The following is an 18796-nucleotide window of genomic DNA, read 5'->3' as shown; positions in this document are numbered from 1 at the left end:
TATAAAATATATATTAAAATACAAAATATATACTAAAAATAATTAAATAATATATATTTATACATAAAAATATTATAGTTGATTTAATAACTAATTTCTAGTGTGCATATATTGTTTTTGTTTCGCATGTAACTATATATACAACTACAGAACCCGTAGTACATCTTTTTCTCATAGCCTTGGGATATATTATTATACACAATGCAAACTATGCTACCCATATCAAAAACTTTAATTTAGTTAATAAGAAAAATATTTGAAAATGATAAATAACCTTTAACTTTGAAGTATTGTTATAATTTCTGTAGAGATTCCACATCAAACTGAGTTGGATACTCAAGGCCTTGTAATTCTGGCATTCGCCTTAAATCCTCTTTTGAATATGCAGGAATAAACCAATACCATTTGTTGGTCCCAAATACCTGAGATCGTGTCAAAAGATACCTTTAAATTGGGTTTCTTACTAATAATGATGTACTAAACTACTAGGAACATCTTAGATATAGTTTGTAAAATGTATAATATCTAAGAAGAGAGTGACTATTTCTACAACTCATCTTTTATAATATAGATAGATATTTAAATTGGTCTTTAAAAAATTTTAGATTCAATATTTTAATTTTCAACGTATTTTTATTTCTTAAAATTTTTCATATAATTATTTTTGTTTAACAAATTGGTCAAATAAGTATCTAATAAATCTATTATAAGATAGTTAGGTCCCAAAAGATATGACTATAAAATAATTTTTTTTAAAAAAAAATAAATAGATGAACTAATATATCAGAGGAGAACAATTTTAAAGATTTTTATAGAATAAAAGTTTATTAGAGATTATAGTATTCAATTTAAAACCTCTTAAGTACTAATTTGAATATTTATTTTATAACATATTTTGTTGAGTTAAGAATGTAAATTAATTTAATAATGATGACAAACATTAATTTATTGAGTTAAACACCCAATTAAATTTGTATGGTCATTTAAGTGATGCAGACCCAAATAATTGAGTAGCAGCCAAAACAAATGAAACAAAGCAATCAAATGTGCTGAATGGATATTAAATCCATAACCAAGCCCAATGAAAATTGAAACAAAGAAAAACTTTCAATAAAGTTAAGTTTAAGCATGCTTCAAATCGAATAAACACTTGAAAGAGAGAGAGAGAAAGAGAAAAAGAGCTTCATCTTCAAGTTCACATACACTAAAGAAAAAAGAAAGAGAAAGTTCATAAAAAAAGCAAGAGTCTAATCAAACAAATCAAAAAGCATGTTACACTAAGTCAGAGGTTAAAGGTAAAAAATTTTCTTTTGCATGCAAGTTGATTTCTTCACTTCTTCTCATACTCTCTACAATGCCATTTAAAAGGAAATAAAGAAAATGGTGGATGATTATCTCTACTGTGAATCAACGGTTAAAGTTATAACTTGGAGGCAAAACACATTTTCAAGGGTTTAGATTTGAGATTATCACTGAACAAACAAATCTCTGCTGCTCTGCACTCCTCGAATAAGCCAAGAAATAGATTTCAAATTCATAAATTTTGGGAGTTGATTGAAGAAAGAGAATGGATGATTTCTAAAATCCCAAGGTCCTAGAAGTTGACTTGTGAGGATCCCTAACTGTGGCTCTGACAAAGGTACAAAAAGGAAAATTGAATCTCATCAGAGCAGAAGGAGAGAGAATCCGAAAGAGAGAGCACAGAGTGAATCCTTACTACTGAGTTTAAAGTCTTAGAAGTATTGCACCTACAATAAAGGGAGCACTCCGCCAAGATGAAGAACAAAGTTATGAGTTCAGAGGCTGGGTTCAATTCATAAGTCAAAAGTGTTATTCATCATCTCCTTCATGTTTTACTGTTTTGTATTTCTGTTTCAATGTATATCTTTCTTAGTTTTCTTTGAGAGGTAAAAGGAAAGAAAGAGAGACATTGAGAAAAATCTATAGGGTTAAAAAGTCTAAGAGAAACACTTGAGAGAAAAGCTAAGAATGATTTTAGATTTTTTTTTGTTGTATTTTCTGTCTTGTGTTATGTACCTGAGAGGTATCCTTTGCTAAGTTGGGTAAGCACTTAGCGTGGCGAGTCTAGGTATTAGCATAACCAAGTCAAGTTTATGTTGAAGCTTGTGTGCTCGGATAGAATTACACTGAGTCCTAGGAAATTGGTGTATGTAATACTTAGAGTATAGTGAAAATTCCTCCAACGTTGTAGTGGAGACTGGATGTAGGTTGCATTACACAAGACAACTGAATCAGGATACATGACTATGTCATCTTCTTCCTCTCTGCTTTAGTTCTGTTTTTTGGCTTTTATGAGACAAATCAAAATTGTCTCCTGAATTATCCGCTACACAAACCTAACAGAAATCAAGTTCAAAGTTCTGCGTTTAAGGCTTAATTATTCAAAGTTAAAGAAGGCCATAGATTGAACCCCCCTTCTCTAAACCTTTTGGAACCTTCAATTGATATCAAGAGCCAAGTTCTCAAGAATCAAGCTTAACATCTTGGAGCAAAGGTCCAATGGCGAAAAAATTGGGCACAACCACTGTGGCCTACACGCTAACAGAGGGTCAATCAAATAATAGGCGTCCTTTCTTCAACGGGAAGAACTACGCTTACTGGAAAGAGAGGATGAGGATCTTCATTCAATCAATAAACTACAACATATGAAAGATAGTGGTGAATGGTCCCAAAATCCCAACAAAGACTAGTGCTGATGGAGTGGTGACTCCAAAGGAGGAAGCCAAATGGAATGATGATGACAAAAAGAAGGTGAAACTAAATGCTAAAGCTATAAACTTAGTTGCATTGTGCTATCAGCTTCAAGTAGTAGCGAAAGGTGTCTAGATGCAAGACCGCCAAAGAAATCTGAGAGAAACTCTAAGTCACACACGAAGGCACTAAACAAGTCAAAGAAATAAGGATTGATATGCTACGAAAAGAGTATAAGATGTTTACCATAAAGGATGGAAAAAGTATTGATGAGATGTTTGAGAGATTCTCAATCATCATCAATAGTCTTGATGCTATGGGCTTAACACACACTAAACAAACTCTAGTGAGAAAAGTACTTAGAAACCTCACAAAAGAATGGGAAACAAAAATCACTGTCCTAGCTGAGAGTAACAACCTGAGTCATATAACCTATGATGAGCTTAGAGGAAAACTTCTTGCTTATGAAACCACAGACACAAGCCAAGTCTCAAAGAAAAAGGGAATAACCCTAAAATCAAAAGTAGAACCAAATGAGAGTGAGTCTAGTGATAGTTTTTCAGATGACAAACTTGTGTTTTTTGCTAAGAGGCTAAAGAGGCTAATGAGGAACAAAAGCAGGTACAAGGGCTCGAGCTCAAAAGAATACAAGAAGGATTTAAGCAAAGTGATATGCCATAATTGCAAGAAAGCTGGACACTTTATGTACAACTGCCCAAAGCTCAAGAGGGACAAACAAGGAAAGAAAGAAAAAAAAAAGAGTGTTCAAGGCCTCTTGGGAGGATCTTGAGAACGATTGGAATGAGGAAGAGAACTCTGAATACAAAGCTCAAGTTTGCTTCATGGTTGGTGAAGATCAACTGGATGAGGTAAATTACTATGACTTATCCATGGATGATTTACATGTTATTGTTGATGATATCACCCACCTCTATGAGAAACTGCTGAATAAGTATAATAAATGTAAAACTGAAAATGAAAAATTGAAAGCTAAAAATGATTTCTTGAAAGAAAAAGTAAAGGAGATCGAATGTAGAAAATCAATTTTTGAAATCTGAAATCGAAAAACTTAAAGGAAAGCACATTATTGATCATTCACAAGAATTTGTTGTTGCAAATGAAAGATTAAATGAAATGATTAAAAAGTTGAACAGTGACTTAACAAAATTTGCTCATAGTTCAAGTAATTTGGACAAATTACTTGCAAATCAAAAACCATTGTTTGAAAAATCAGGTTTGGGCTTTATGACAAAAGAGGATGCATTTTTTAAAAAACCAATTGCTAAAATCATGGCCTCTTTTTCAAACACAAAAACCTCTTTTTGAGAAATCTGGTCTTTGATATTTTTCCAACAATGATGCCTCTTTTGAATAGCCATATTTTAATGAAACTGCATCATCCTCTAAAACCAAACCAGTTCCAAACAATTCTGATCAGGGGCACCTCTCAAATAATGAGGTTTCTTTCAAGCAGTTGCACTCTTATAAAAGAGCCTCTTATTCAAGAAGCCCACATGCGTTCAATAATTCTAGTTTGAGAACTTTTGGAAAAAGGTCCAAAAATAAATTTATCAAAAGAAATGCACTTTTTTCAAGAACAAAAAATTTTCACCTTCTTAATCATTATCAACATCAAAGCTCCAATCAATTTCAGCAACATACACATAGAATTCATTATTTTAATTGCAAGAAACCTGGTCATGCTTACTCCCTATGCTTTATTGACAAAAGAAGAGTAGGAAACCAAACTTACAATGTTATTTGTGATTTTAATGCACTTGAAAAAACAAGATGGATTAACTTCAAATGATCCAAATTAATTTGGATACCTAAGGTTACTTAAGAGTGTATGCAGATTTGCCTAGCATCCAAGAAGAATAAAGACATGTGGTACTTGGATAGTGGATGCTCTAGGCACATGACGGGAAGGTCAACATTCTTCATCAAACTCAACAAGTATGATGGAGGATTTGTGACCTTTCGAGATGATGGTAAAGGTAAAATCATAGCTGTTGAAAAAGTAGGTATTCTACCTTTATTGATGATGTCTTTTTAGTTGATGGATTGAGGCACAATCTTTTGAGTATTAATTAACTATGTGATTTGGGTTACTTGGTGATATTCAAAAGATTGGAATGCCGTGTAGTAAATGAAAAGTCTAATGAGGTATTGTTTGTTACAAATCGTTGTGATAATATGTATGGTCTCACTCTTAATGAACTAAATAATCAAAATATAGCTTGTTTTCATTCTAAAAAATCTGAAAAGTGGTTATGACACAAAAGATTGGTCCATGCAAGCATGTTTCAAATAAACAAGCTTGTTAAGAAGGGTATAGTAAAAGGTCTTCCTTTGATAAAATTTAACAAAGATATCACTTTGATGCATATCAAATGAGTAAACAAACGAAAAGTTCAATTAAATTAAAGGAAGATATCTCCACTAAAAGACCTCTTGAGTTGTTACATATTGATCTACTTTGTCCAACAAGAACTCAAAGCTTAGGTGGTAAACATTATGGCTTCGTGATTGTGGATGACTACACAGGATTTGGTTGGGTTTTGTTCCTTGATCATAAAATGATGCCTTTGCGGCTTTTGATATTTTTAGCAAGAGGATTCAAAATGAAAAGGATTTAAAGATTACTTCTATTAGAAGTGATCATGGTAAAGAATTTAAAAACCCATCTTTTGAATCATTTTGTGAGAAATTTGGAATATCACAAAAATTTCTCTTGCCCAAGAATACCACAACAAAATGGTGTTGTGAAAAAGAAGAAATAGAAACATACAAGAAATGGCGATAGATATGCTATGTGAAAGTGATGTTTCAAAATTCCTATGGGTTGAAGTTGTTAATACCGCTTGCTACATTTTAAACAGAACAATCATTAGAAAGTTTTTAAAGAAAACTCCTTATGAGTTTTGGAAAGGTCACCCATCAAATCTAAATTATCTTCATATCTTTGGATGCAAGTGTTTTGTTCTAAACAATAAAGAAAATTTGGAAAATTTTGATCCAAAAGCATATGAATATTTGTTTGTAGGTTATTCCACAACTAGCAAAACTTACAAAGTTTACCATCAGGATGCTAAAGTTATTGAGGAGTCCATACACGTTACTTTTTGTGATACTAACATGGTTCAAAGTGTTTTGGAAGACTGTGATGCAGGAAATCAGGTAGACAATAACGCCAATGAATACCAAAGTCAAGAAAATGAAAATTCTAGGCAACTTGATTCTGAACCTACTACTGCAGAAGATTCTGCAGGAGATAATTCTGTTTTATCTCCTGAAACTGGCAAAATCCCTGGGAATACCAGTTTCATAGATCCCGTCGTAACCGAATATGTTCCTAAGTTCACTAGACCCCGTGAGTGGAGATTTTTGAAGAATTATCCACAAGAATTTGTCATAAGGGATGTTTCTCAAGGTGTCAAAATTCGGTCCTTCACTAGAGGCTTCAAAAGAAGCAAACTTGGCCTTTCTATCTCGAATTGAGTCATAAAACATCTATGAAGCAATAGATGACCCTTCTTGGGTAAAAGCTATGGAGGAAAAGTTTCATGAATTTGAAAAGAATGAAGTTTGGACACTTTTTCCAAAGCCAAATAGAAAGAAAGTAACCGGCACCAAGTGGATCTTCAGGAACAAGTTGGGTGAAGATGGAAGCATAGCTAGAAACAAAGAAAGATTGGTAGCACAAGGATATGATCAAGAGGAAGGAATAGATTTTGATGAATCCTTTGCCCTTGTGGCTCGAATGGAAGCTATAAGGCTTCTTCTTGCTTATGCTGCCCATTGTGGCTTTAAATGATTTCAAATGGATATGAAATGTACATTCTTAAATGGAGTAATTGATAGAAAAGTGTATATGGCACATCCACCCAGTTTTACGAATAAAGAGCTACCAAATTATGTTTTCAAACTTTCAAAGGCTCTTTATGGATTAAGACAAGCTCCAAGAGCTTGGTATGAAAGACTCAACTCTTTTCTTTTGAAAAATGATTTTCAAAGAGACACCATAGACACTACTCTATTTATCAAGAACTCTAATGATTCTTTCATTCTAGTCTAAATTTATATTGATGACAAGATTTTTAGATCATCAAATGAAACCCTTTGTGCTGTATTTGGAAAACTCATGACAAGTGAATTTAACATGAGTATGATGGGTGAATTTAATTTCTTCCTTGGACTTTAAATTAAACAGACTGAAAATGAAATTTTATTCATCAAGAGAAGTATACCAAGGAATCAGTTAAAAAATTTGGTATGCAAAATGCCAAACCCATGGTAACACCCGTGCACCTTAACTTAAAGTTAGAAAAGGGTGAAACTGAGAAAGATATTTATGAGACTAGGTATAGAGGAATGATTGGTTCTCTTATGTACCTAACATCTTTTAGACCAGATATTGTGTAAAATGTTGGAATTTGTTCTAGATTCTAATCACAACTGAAAGAATCATATCTTTCTGCAGTTAAAAGGATCATTAGATATGTTCATGGCACTTTCAATTTTGGTTTATGGTATCCTAGGACTAGTGAATTTTTGGCTGTAGGTTATTGTGATGCAGATTTTGCCAGAGATAGAGTAGATAGAATAAGTACATTGATGACAAGTCATCTTATGCTAGTTTTTCTAGCATTTTTCTTTGCTTTTATTAGGTTTATTACACTTTCTTGCATGATAAGTAAGTGATTGGGGTAGAATTGCATGTTTATCGTAGCTCAATCGAACATGGTTAATTTTATAGAAAATCATGAGGTTTATGCACAATTTAGTTGATTATTATGAACCTTATGATTTTGGTGAGACTTTGATTGCTTGTTTGATTGATGACAGGTGAAAATATGATGAAAAGAAGAAGGCAAAGTAGCAAGGTGCAGACGAACGTTGCGTTCATTTGATGAACGCTACGTTCACACGCCACGCGCATGCGTACAAGGCGCTTCCACGTTGATGAGCAATTTGGAAATCCACGCGTATGCACACATGGCGCACACGCGTGGATTGAGGATTAAAATTCATAAGAAATGAACGCTATATTCACTTGGAGCGAACACCTGCGATACTTTCAGAGTTTGAATTCGAAGAGGAGCATTGACATGCACGCGTGCATGACGCGCACACATCGATATGACAAGTGTGGTGATGGGCACAGACGCGTACATGGCGCTGGGCGCAGAAGCGAAGTTTTATCATCCACGCGCATGCACACAGGACGCGCACGCGTGGAGAGCGTTCATGGCGCGAACGTAGTGTTCAGTTAATGAATGCTACCATGGACGCGCACGCACGCAGTACGCGCACTCGTCGATAAGGAAAAACGTCAGGGACGCGCACGCACCAAGGGCGCGCACGCGTTAGTGAATAAACGCAGCGTTCACTCTGAGAATGCTACATTCTCCTGAAGAAAGCTCCCAACCACACCAAATGAGGACCTATTCTGATCCGTTTCGTCAAAGGCCAGAAAGCCCACTCCAAGTACTGGGATGACAAAAATTAGAAAGTGTATAAATAGAAGAACATACAATTTCATAAAAAATCTTTTTTTTTCGGACTCTCTTATGATTTTTCATTTTTAGCTTCCTTTTAGTTTTTCCTTAAGAATTTAGATCTGAGTTGAATTTCTTCGATGTTCTTCTTCTTCTTCTGCAATTTATTTTCTTTTTTTGGTACTAGAGCAATGATAAACTAACCCCCAATTTTATTAGGAGGAGGAGCTCTATTGTAATTCCCATGAATCAATAAAATTCTTCTTCTTCACAATTCATCTTTGTAGCTATTGGGTACCTTCTGTTTTGGTTTAGAATTCTTCACTTTTGAAGGAGGTTGAATTCATGACTGCTTGTGTGAGCCTCGGAAGGGTTTTCACTTGCATTAGAATTGGAGCTCTATCCTTCACTACTCTCTTGATCAACACCATTCGGGAGGAATTGAAATATTGAGAGATAATGTGGCTTATGGATGAGAGATTTGTACTTAACCTCTTCTCATGACAATTAGATCAAGGAATTTGCAAGATTGATTGTGATTTGAGAGATTGGATTGCCAAAGAATTGGGATCCAATCAATTTCACTCCGCCATAGATCTACTAGATGATTGAGAAAGGAGTTGAGAACCAATTGATTCATGAAGGATTATAGTATCTCCAATCCCTGATGAATCACTTTCTTTGAATTTCCTTCACTTTAATTCCTCTGCACTTGCTGAAAGTTACATTTATTAGTTCTGTTTAATTCCCAATACCCAAATCCCTTTTTATTCATGAAATTTAAGTTTCCTTGTTATTTAGTATTTCTGCACTTTTAATTCCTGCACTTTAAGATTCACCTATTTATTTTTCTTGCACTTTAAGATTCAGGACTTTTAATTTCTTGCACCTTAAGTTCCAGTCGAATTAAATTTTCTGCCATTTACTTCTTGCCAATTTACATTATGCCATTTAGAATTCTTGCAATTTACTTTCTGTCGATCACAAATTACCCCCTTCATTCATATCAGCTTGACTAAATTCATCATCTAACTACAGTTGTTCAATCCTTCAATTCCTGTGGGATCGACCTCACTCTTGTAAATTATTATTACTTGATGCGACGCGGTACACTTGCCGGTTAGATTGTGTGAAAATCCAATTTTCCCTCATCATACATCTGGCATTTGCTACTTTGTGGGAAGATATTTAAATGTCTGGTCTAGCAAGAAACAGTCAACAGTGGCTCTTTCCACTGCTGAAGCTGAATATATTGCTGCTTCTTCTTGCTGTTCTCAGTTGCTTTGGATGAAAACTCAACTTACTGATTATAAATTGAATGCCAAAAATATTCCCTTGTTGTGTGACAACATGAGTACCATAAATATTTACAAAAATCTTGTTTTGCACTCAAGAACTAAACATATTGAAGTGAGATTTTACTCAATGAGAGAACATGTTCAAAAGGGCAATATAAGCATTCAATTTATTAAATCAGAGGATCAACTAGCTGATATTTTCACTAAACCTCTAGCTGAGGACAGATTCTGTAAACTAAGAACTAATATCGGCATTCTGAGTTATGGTTTCCTGTTTTAGCCTTACTGATAAGTTGGTTGAAATTTTTTTGTCTCTCTGGTCGAGAAAAGACAATTCTGGGTAAGTGAAGAAGTATGTTTCAGAAACGTGGTTCTGGGGTTCAACGGCAAAGTTCTGAACCATCTGGATCAACCCTCTAGTTTAGATTTTGTGTGGTCTATTGTGTTTCCTCATGCATCACCAACTTTGGGCCTAATGAGTGTTACATTTGGTTTGTGAGCTTTTCTATTTTGTCTTTTATTTGAAAAGGTTTTCTTTTAATTTTGTTTTATTCTCTTTATTTAATTTATTTTAAATAAAATATTTTTAACATGATGTCAAGTCTTTTTAAAGAGTAGTCATAGGTTCTGCACATTCATATTTTTAAGAAACCTCTTTCTTATTGCACTTACCAAACTTCTCTCTTATTAACTCCTTGCATAACCTCTTCAGTTTTTCCACTATTATCATTGTTTTGATATTTGCAAAATCCTTCTTCACTTAATGATGAGAAATAAAACTGCCACTTGTAGAGGTTTCTCTCACTCAACTTCCTCAAAACCCTGAAAAACCAAGAACCTTCTCACATTCAAAGGATCCCACATTTACTCCTTCACCCACTCCTTCGCTGTCTCCTCAACGCACAGATCCGATGGCTCGAACCAAATCTACTTTGAGGTGCCCTCGTTTTCCAAGCCAACGGCTCTACCTAGTGCTCCTTTTCGGTCGAGCACTTCGAAGGGGAAGCGTCCTGTTGCAGAGGAACCCTGCTCTTGAACCCTCGAGACCTAAGCCTAGGTCAGTCCTTCAACGTCCACAAAGAGGTAATCTTCGTATCCCTCTTAAATCAGTTAAGGAGCCTCACAATATTGATCCTTTTGAACACAAATCTCAGTTTATGACCTCCCACTCCAACTACAACCTTCACCGTTTTTGCTCAGCCATGAACCATGACTTTTATGAAGGTGGTGTTGTTCATTGTCCCATATGCCCCACTTTTTTTAACTAACTTACCAAATCTGAAAAAGAAAGGTTTTAAATTTGTTAAAAATCTTGAATTTTTGGACTAGAATCAATTTTTCAAAATTAAAAAGCCTGTTTACCCAATTTTAATTTGAGAGTTTTATGCAAATCTGACCTACCATGAGGGAAGTATTCACTCATATGTCAAAAGTCATGAAATTGTGTTGAATAGTGAATGCATTAGTGACTCTGTAGAATACACTGATGTTGGTGTCTGTGCTTATACTGCGGGTAAGTAGGATAAGGGGTTGGGTGTTTTATATAAAGATGCTCTAGCTCATGTGTGTGAGAACATTTCTCTGATTGATGTCCTTACACCTACTCACAAATCCCTCAACCCTCTTCATGCGCAGTTGCATCATATAGTAAACCACATTATTCTACCTCAAAGTGGCTCATATTAGAGGGTATCTTTCTGTGTTACATTGGTTTTATATGCTATCATAACTAAAACTGAAATCTCTTTTGCATATTTAATGGTGAGGCATATGTTTGACTGCATAAGGAGTGACAAAAATGTGGCTCTTCCTTATGGCATATTTTTAACTTGTATATTTGAACAATTTGGTATTGACCTTACAAATGAATCATATGAAAATAGACACTCATATCTAAAAGAAGGTGATTCAGTGAAGCAACACAAGAAGGGGCCTACAAGAACTAAAAAGATAGTTCTTGATGATGATAATGATGATGAACTCGATGACACTCATCCTCCCTCTACCTTAAGAACCTCAGCCTCAACTGGTCACAAATCACTCTTTTTTGGAGTTGTAAAGGATGTTATACAAGAATTTGTGAACTTATCCAACCATCTAATGTCTACAAGCAAACAAGAACGGAAGCTTCTGGTCAAACATGAAAATGCCCTTAGAAAGTCAAGAGACAGAGTGGTTGTCCTTATGAAGTATGTTGACAACATTAATGAGGAAGAAACAATGGCCACTGACCCAGAAGAACCACTTGATTCTAACGAGGATGGTTCGGATGCTTGAGGATGTCTCTAGTTCCTGGTCTCTGTTATTTAGATATTTGTCTTTTGGAACTATCGTAGTTTGTATTAGACTCTATTTTATTTTGAATGACTGTAAACATTTACAACGGTTATATTTTGCCTTTGGTTTTAATCAAGTTTCTATAAACTTGGAACTCTAATCATTTTTTGCAGGCTTCCATTGCTTCTAGCTTCTTTCTTGATGACAAAAGGGGGAATAGTAGAAGTAGAAGTAGAATTGAATAGTTTAGAATTTTTAGATTTCATAATTTTTGTTTTGTTGCAGGTAATGTGGCATACCTTATTTTGGAATAATTCTTTCATGCTCTATTTTGGCTTTGCGTTATGTTTTGAAATGATTAATTTTCTTGTACTATGGTTTGGAATTCTTGATGATTGCTCTGTTTCTTGATAACTGTTACATTATTTTTTAAACAAGTATTGATGACGATACACTTGGACCATGATCAGATGCTTGGTTTCATTGGTTGAAAATGTTGTATCAAAATTTGTTTGTAAAAGCTTGTATATACTGTGAAAAATTGTGCTCTCTATATATTGTGCATTGTGTTCTCTATGTGGGTATTTTAATAGGAAACAAAAGATGGGCACAAGGCGAGGGGGACAACCTCTGAGACAAAAAGTGGGAGCACATCAAAACTACTAAATGTCATCAAAGGGAAGTGCCTTAATATTATCTAATTCAATTCTTTTGATTCTATCATTTGAAATTATGTTTGTCATTAAGGGAGAGATTGTTGAGTCAAGAATGCAAATTAATTTAATAATGATGATGACAAACATTAATTTATTGAGTTAAACAGCCAATTGGGTTTGAGTGGTTCATTTAAGTGATGCAGGCCCAAATAATTGAGTAGCAGCCCAAACAAATAAAATAAAGCAATTAAATGTGTTGAATGGATATTAAATCCATAACTAAGGCCAATGAAAATTGAAACAAAGAAAAATTTTCAATAAGGTTAAGTTTAAGCATGCTTCAAATCGGGTAAACATTTGAAAGAGAAAGAGAGGAAAGAGAGCTTCTCACATACACCAGAGAAGAAAGAAAAAGAAAGCTCATAAAAAAAGCAAGGGTCTAATCAAACAAATCAAAAAGCATGTTACACTGAGTCAGCGATTAAAGGTAAATAATTTCATTTTGCATGCAAGTTTATTTCTACACTTCTTCTCATACTCTATGCAATGCCATTTAAAAGAAAATAAAGAAAATGATGGTTGATTATCTCTGCTGTGAATCAACGGTTAAAGTTATTACTTGAAGACAAAGCACATTTTAAAGGATTTGGATGTGAGATTATCACGGAGAAAATAAATCTCTGCTATTCTGCACTCCTCAGATAAGCCAAGAAATTGATTTCAAATCCCTAACTTTTGGGGGTTGATTGAAGAAAGAGAAGGGATGATTTTTGAAAGACCAAGGTCCAAGAAGTTGACTTGTGAGGAATCCTAACCATCGCTCTGATTAAGGTACAAAAAGGAAAATTGAATCTCATCAGAGCTCTAGGAGAGAGAATTCGAAAGAGAGAGCAAAGAGTGAATCCTCACTATTAAGTTTGAAGTAGTCTCGGAAGCAGTGCACCTACACTAAAGGGAGCATTCTGCTAAGATGAATAGCAAAGTTATAAGTTCTGAGGCTTGGTTCAATTCATAAAGTCAAGAGTGTTATTCATCATCTCCTTCATGTTTTACTATTTTGTATTTCTGTTTCAATGTATATCTTTGTTAGTTTTCTTTGAGAGGTAAAAGGCAAGAAAGAGAGACATTGAGAAAAAGCCTTGGGGTGAAAAAGGCTGAGAGAAACACTTGAGAGAAAAGACAAGAATGACTTCAGATTTCTTTTTGGTTGTATTTTCTGTCTTGTGTCATGTACTTGAGAGATATCGCTTGCTAAGTTGGGTAAACACTTAGTGTGGTGAGTCTAGGTATTAGCATAACTAAGTCAAGTTTATGTTGAAACGTGTGTGTCCAAATAGGATTACGTTGAGTCCTAGGAAATTGGTGTATGTAATACTTGGAGTATAGTCAAAATTTCACTAGACTACTGGATGTAAGTTGCATTTTACAAGGCAACTGAACCAGAATACATGGCTGTATCATCTTCTTCCTCTCTGCTTTAGTTTTATTTTTTGGCTTTTATGAGACAAAATGAAATTGTCTCCTGAATTATCCGATCCACTGCGCAAACCTAACAGAAATCAAGTTCAAAATTCTGTGTTTAAGGCTTAATTATTCAAAGTTAAAGAAGGCCATAGATTCAACCCCCATTCTCTAAACCTTAAGGAACTTTCATATTTAGATCATCACTTATTAGTTTGACATAAAGTAATCTATTATAGAGTGATATTAGGTAACCAACTTTTTTCAATTAATTTCAGTCAATTTTTTAAAAATATTTTGTTTATCTTAAATAATTTATATCTTAAATTATAAATTTATAATCCTAAATCATAAATTATGGACCTAAATTTTAAAATGGACTAATATTGAGTAATTCAAAGTTAGTTCTCTATGTTTTTTTTATTATAATTTTATACTATTTAATCAATTATTTTTCACATTAACCAACGATTTATATCAAAAGGATTTTATTTTGACACATATGTTGTTTTGATGTAGTAATTTTATAAACTTATCCATGTTAAATAATTAGCTTAGAATAAAAAAAAAATAGCCATCCACTTTTTTAAAATGATATATTTTATTTTCTTTGGATACTATTAGAAAATTATGGCAATGGATTTGAAACCTAAAATTGCACATAATAATCACGAGAAAAAAGAAAAAAGAATCTCTAAACCTAATTTTTTATACGTGTATTTATAGAAGTTTGAATGATATAGAAATAAAAGATAAAAACAAATGATGAGTGATGTTCCTTGACCTAACTCTTATACATATATGAGTCGAAATATAATATACCTAGAAGGCTAAAGCAAATTAAATAAGATAATAATGATTAGAATATAAGGATGCCTTATAAACAAATTGTAATGATTAAGGAAACATGTGTTGTTAATTATTACCTGTTCAAAATTTTTCTTCCAACCTAGGTCATAATGCCATTTGGGAGTAGATTTTTTCTCAAATCCCTGCTGGTGAATTCATTTTCAAAAGTTTTCATAATTAAAATACCAATTAGAAGATAAAGTACTAAAGGTATATATCTAAATGAACAGATAAAATTTTGAGAAAAAGTATGTAGTTACCTCAACGGTAGTAGTATTAGCAATGACAAGTATAATATGCAAAATCATAAACCCTAAAAGGCTGATTGCAAAAGCCAAGTTCAAAACTGCATGCATAGAACAACAATGTATGGTCATGAAATGGAGGAACCCACCGGTTATATAATATATATATATATACATGTATATGTCAACCACTTACCAAATGTAACAAAAGATAGAATAATTGTTGTTGCCGACCCAGAAATCTCTTCATCAGTGAAGAATATCAAAAAATATGGTAATAATGAGACCGTGACAAGTGTTGTCCCAAAAAATGTGTAAAGCTGTTTGGGAAAAATGTGATAGCAAAGGCATTACTAATCTTAATTTTCTTCTAGTAATACACTCCTTTCTTAAAAAATATAATTGAAGTGATAAATTAAACAACCAAAATAATCAATCAAAAAATCTTAGAGCCAATATTTTTAGTAATTTTGATCATTAGTAAGTACAAATTTTAAATTATTTTTAATAAATAAATTTTACTAATTTATATATACAAATTTTAATAAATATAAATACAAGTTATATTAACTCGTATGTAAATTTTATGTATTTTATGTCTATAAATTTTTATGAATATTAGTATAAATTATTTTGACTAAATATTCATCTGATAATATTTATTGAGTATGTAATATTGTTGATAATCATCAATAAAGCAAAATAAATACTTTTAATACATTTTCTACCCTAACAATTAACATGCATGTATATATAGTATTTAGATGAAGTAGTTTAATTTACTTTCCAAATTCTAAGGCAAGGTTACATACCACAAAAAGAAGAAAATATTTATAGTTGAATGCACCCACACAGTTTACAACCCAAATGCAATGGTGGTCCATCTTTAGAATGCACCTCCCACCTAAAACCAACGTCATTATTAATAATAAATACAGTAACAAGACAGCATACATAATAAGGTGATATATATAACTTAAAAAAAAAAACTCACAAACAGAACAGTGATGGCAACGAGGAGGTTTGAAGTGGTTACACTTTCGACAATACCGTATTTTACAATGTTGTGTTTGGCCACCATCTACTGCAGATTCCGGCAATAAATCTGCATGATCATCACTACCTTTTTCCTCATCAAATTTAGGGGTCCAATTCAAAGGCACATGTCCAGGGTCCGTAAATACAACAGAGAAGTAGCTCCATAACACCATCGCCAGCTACACACGCAATGAACTTACTGAAATAATTACATATCATCATATTCGTACCCCTTAGTTAAATCACAATTTACTATTCTACCAGATAATTGGATCATATAAAATTGGATCGGTTTTAGAATGGACAATAACAATTGAATCATATACCAATGCATGAAAGAGGAAAAGGATAAGGAAAGCGGTTATGGAACCATGGAGAAGGAGGGTAGGGCCGTAATTAGCAACAACAACGACATAATAGGTGACACCAACAAGGCATAGGACGATGATGATCATGATTGAACCGAGACAACGTAGCCATGTACAAAACTTGAATACGTTCCATGCCATCAACCCTCCTCCTCCTCCTCCTCCTCCTTTCGTCGATCTGGTGTTGTCCATTATTGAATAAGGATGTTGCAACCGAAACCATGAAATCAAGAAAACCAGAATGTTCAAATCAAGAGTGGATTTGATTTTTATTTTCTCGTTTGTTTGGTTTGGGTAGTGTTAATGTGATTATTGTGATTTTGTTTTTGGGATTATTCTTTTATGGTTATGTATGTTGTTTTCAAATGCATGCATGCATGCTTATGGTATCATGGAGGAGAAATAACTAAAATCATCATATATAATTTTTCAAATAATGCTAAATTTTATTTATATTTATAAGTATTGTCAGAGAAGTAACAAAAATTAGCGCATGATCGACTAAATCGGTTCTGAGAGGAAAAAAACTTTTAGCAACAATAAGTCAACCTAAATTTTAGTCAACACAGAAATTAAAAAAATTGTGTATCTAAAATCAACCAATAACAAAAATTTTACACTTCCAAAATCTACTTTTATCTAAGTCAAATAACATGTAAAGTCAGAGTTCAATTTTAATGGATTAATTATAATAAAATTTTTAAATAATTATTATTTAATTATGTTTATTTTTTTTAAATGGTTACTCATGCAATAAATGTGAAACAATATAATTACTTCCAACTTAATGATACAATACTATATAACATGTGTAAAATAATGTCTTTAATAAGATGACAATTCACAAATTAATTCATTTTATTAGTATTGTGAGATCCAAGACTTTTAAAAAGTCCTATTTTAAATCAATCTCAAATTATATATTTATTTATAGTTTTAATTTTAGAAATTATTTTTATTAAAGATAATTAAAGGCAATTAATTAGATTTGAAATAAATTAAGATTTTTATCCAAACTCTATACTTATGGATTATTTTTCTATTTATGATTAAAGTTCTAGAAATTCGAGAAATAATGAGGTTTGGCTATTTAAATTAGAATTTTGTCTAATTTTATAATTATTGAATTATTTTCTATATTTAAATTATAAAGTTGGTAGTTATGAAATAATAAAAAATTTATATGATTCGATTTTAGATGCTTTATATTTATATCATTTAACACTTTAAGTTAAAGGTAAAAGAAAATTAATTATATTACTATGTATTTTCAATTAGAGTAATTTATTGAGAATTAATTAGGACTTTTATAGCACAAATATTATTTTAAAGTAATTTTAGAGATTAAATTAGTTTTTCAAATATTAATCTTTATGCTCTAATTTTATTAAAATTACTAAACTATCCCTATACCTAATTTTTATCAAAATCCTAAATTCCCAAAATGTCATCCTAACCCTAATTTTCCCAAAAACCTAGCCGCCAATGCTAACCTCTCCTTCATACCCCACTAACCGAAGAAAGAAAGAAAAAAAAAAGAAGAAAAGGGAGGAACAGAGAGTAACAGGCGTTGAGAAAAAAGGGGAAAGGGAGAAGAGGGACAGGAGGGAGACGGCGTCGGCGGGCATCACTGCCGTCGCGCCGTCGTGTCACCATCGAAGGAGAGAGGGAGCCGCGCAGGGGAGCTTAGCTGAAAAGAGAGAGAGGCCGCGACTGGAAGGAGAGAGAGAAGCTGCCACCGTCACCGTCGCTGTGCCGTTGGGAGGGAGATCCGAGAGAGCGAGCACGGAGCTGAGGGAGCAGAAAATTGAAAAAATTACAGATAAAAAAGTTTTAAAAAAAAGACTAAAAATAGTCTAGGTAGCTTATTTGGTAGAAATTTTAAAATAAAAAATATTAAAATTTTAGAAGAGGATTTCTCTTAAATTTGTTAACAAATTTTGAAGAGCTAGTGAAGCAAAATACTTTTAATATATAACTTTTTCACTAATTTATTTATTTATCTATTTATTTTTATTTTATTAAGATCTAATGCATAAATCTCATCATTTATGTTTTGAACTATTAAAAAAATAATAAAAATAAAAAAATAGACAAGAACAAAGAAAAAAGTTCAAAGAGAACAGAACAAAAATATATAAAAAAATTTCAAAGATCAATATTATTAAAAGAAAATTTTAGAAAAGACTTACCAAAGCTTTTAACAAAAAAAATAAAAAATAAAAAAAGAAAAAAAATTTTCTATTGTCATTAAATTTTTGTAATACATTACTACTTTGTATTAGTTTACTTCAAGAAAAAAGGGGAAAAAATACTTACTAGTATTTTGGATGATCTTCTGTTATTCGGATAATTTGCTATTTTGAAAACTTGTGAATGTGAATGAGTGAG

The 18796-nt window shown here is 32.7% G+C and overlaps 1 protein-coding gene across 1 annotated transcript; it reads right to left on the bottom strand.

Moving 5' to 3' along the window:
- Window positions 1-293: 293 nt before the first annotated feature.
- On the bottom strand, window positions 294-16546 carry LOC130970727 (probable protein S-acyltransferase 14). The gene is made up of 7 exons (XM_057896934.1): window positions 16364-16546; window positions 15994-16216; window positions 15812-15903; window positions 15196-15319; window positions 15015-15100; window positions 14832-14897; window positions 294-422 (listed from the first exon to the last, which is right to left on the bottom strand). Exons 1-7 carry the CDS (start codon window positions 16544-16546, stop codon window positions 294-296), a joined length of 903 nt encoding a protein of 300 aa, XP_057752917.1.
- Window positions 16547-18796: the final 2250 nt, after the last annotated feature.

This window comes from Arachis stenosperma, chromosome 1 (assembly GCF_014773155.1).
Source record: "Arachis stenosperma cultivar V10309 chromosome 1, arast.V10309.gnm1.PFL2, whole genome shotgun sequence".
NCBI lineage: Eukaryota > Viridiplantae > Streptophyta > Magnoliopsida > Fabales > Fabaceae > Arachis > Arachis stenosperma.
The sequence above is the reverse complement of the archived record's forward strand: the minus strand, read 5'-3'. Positions and strand labels throughout refer to the sequence as shown.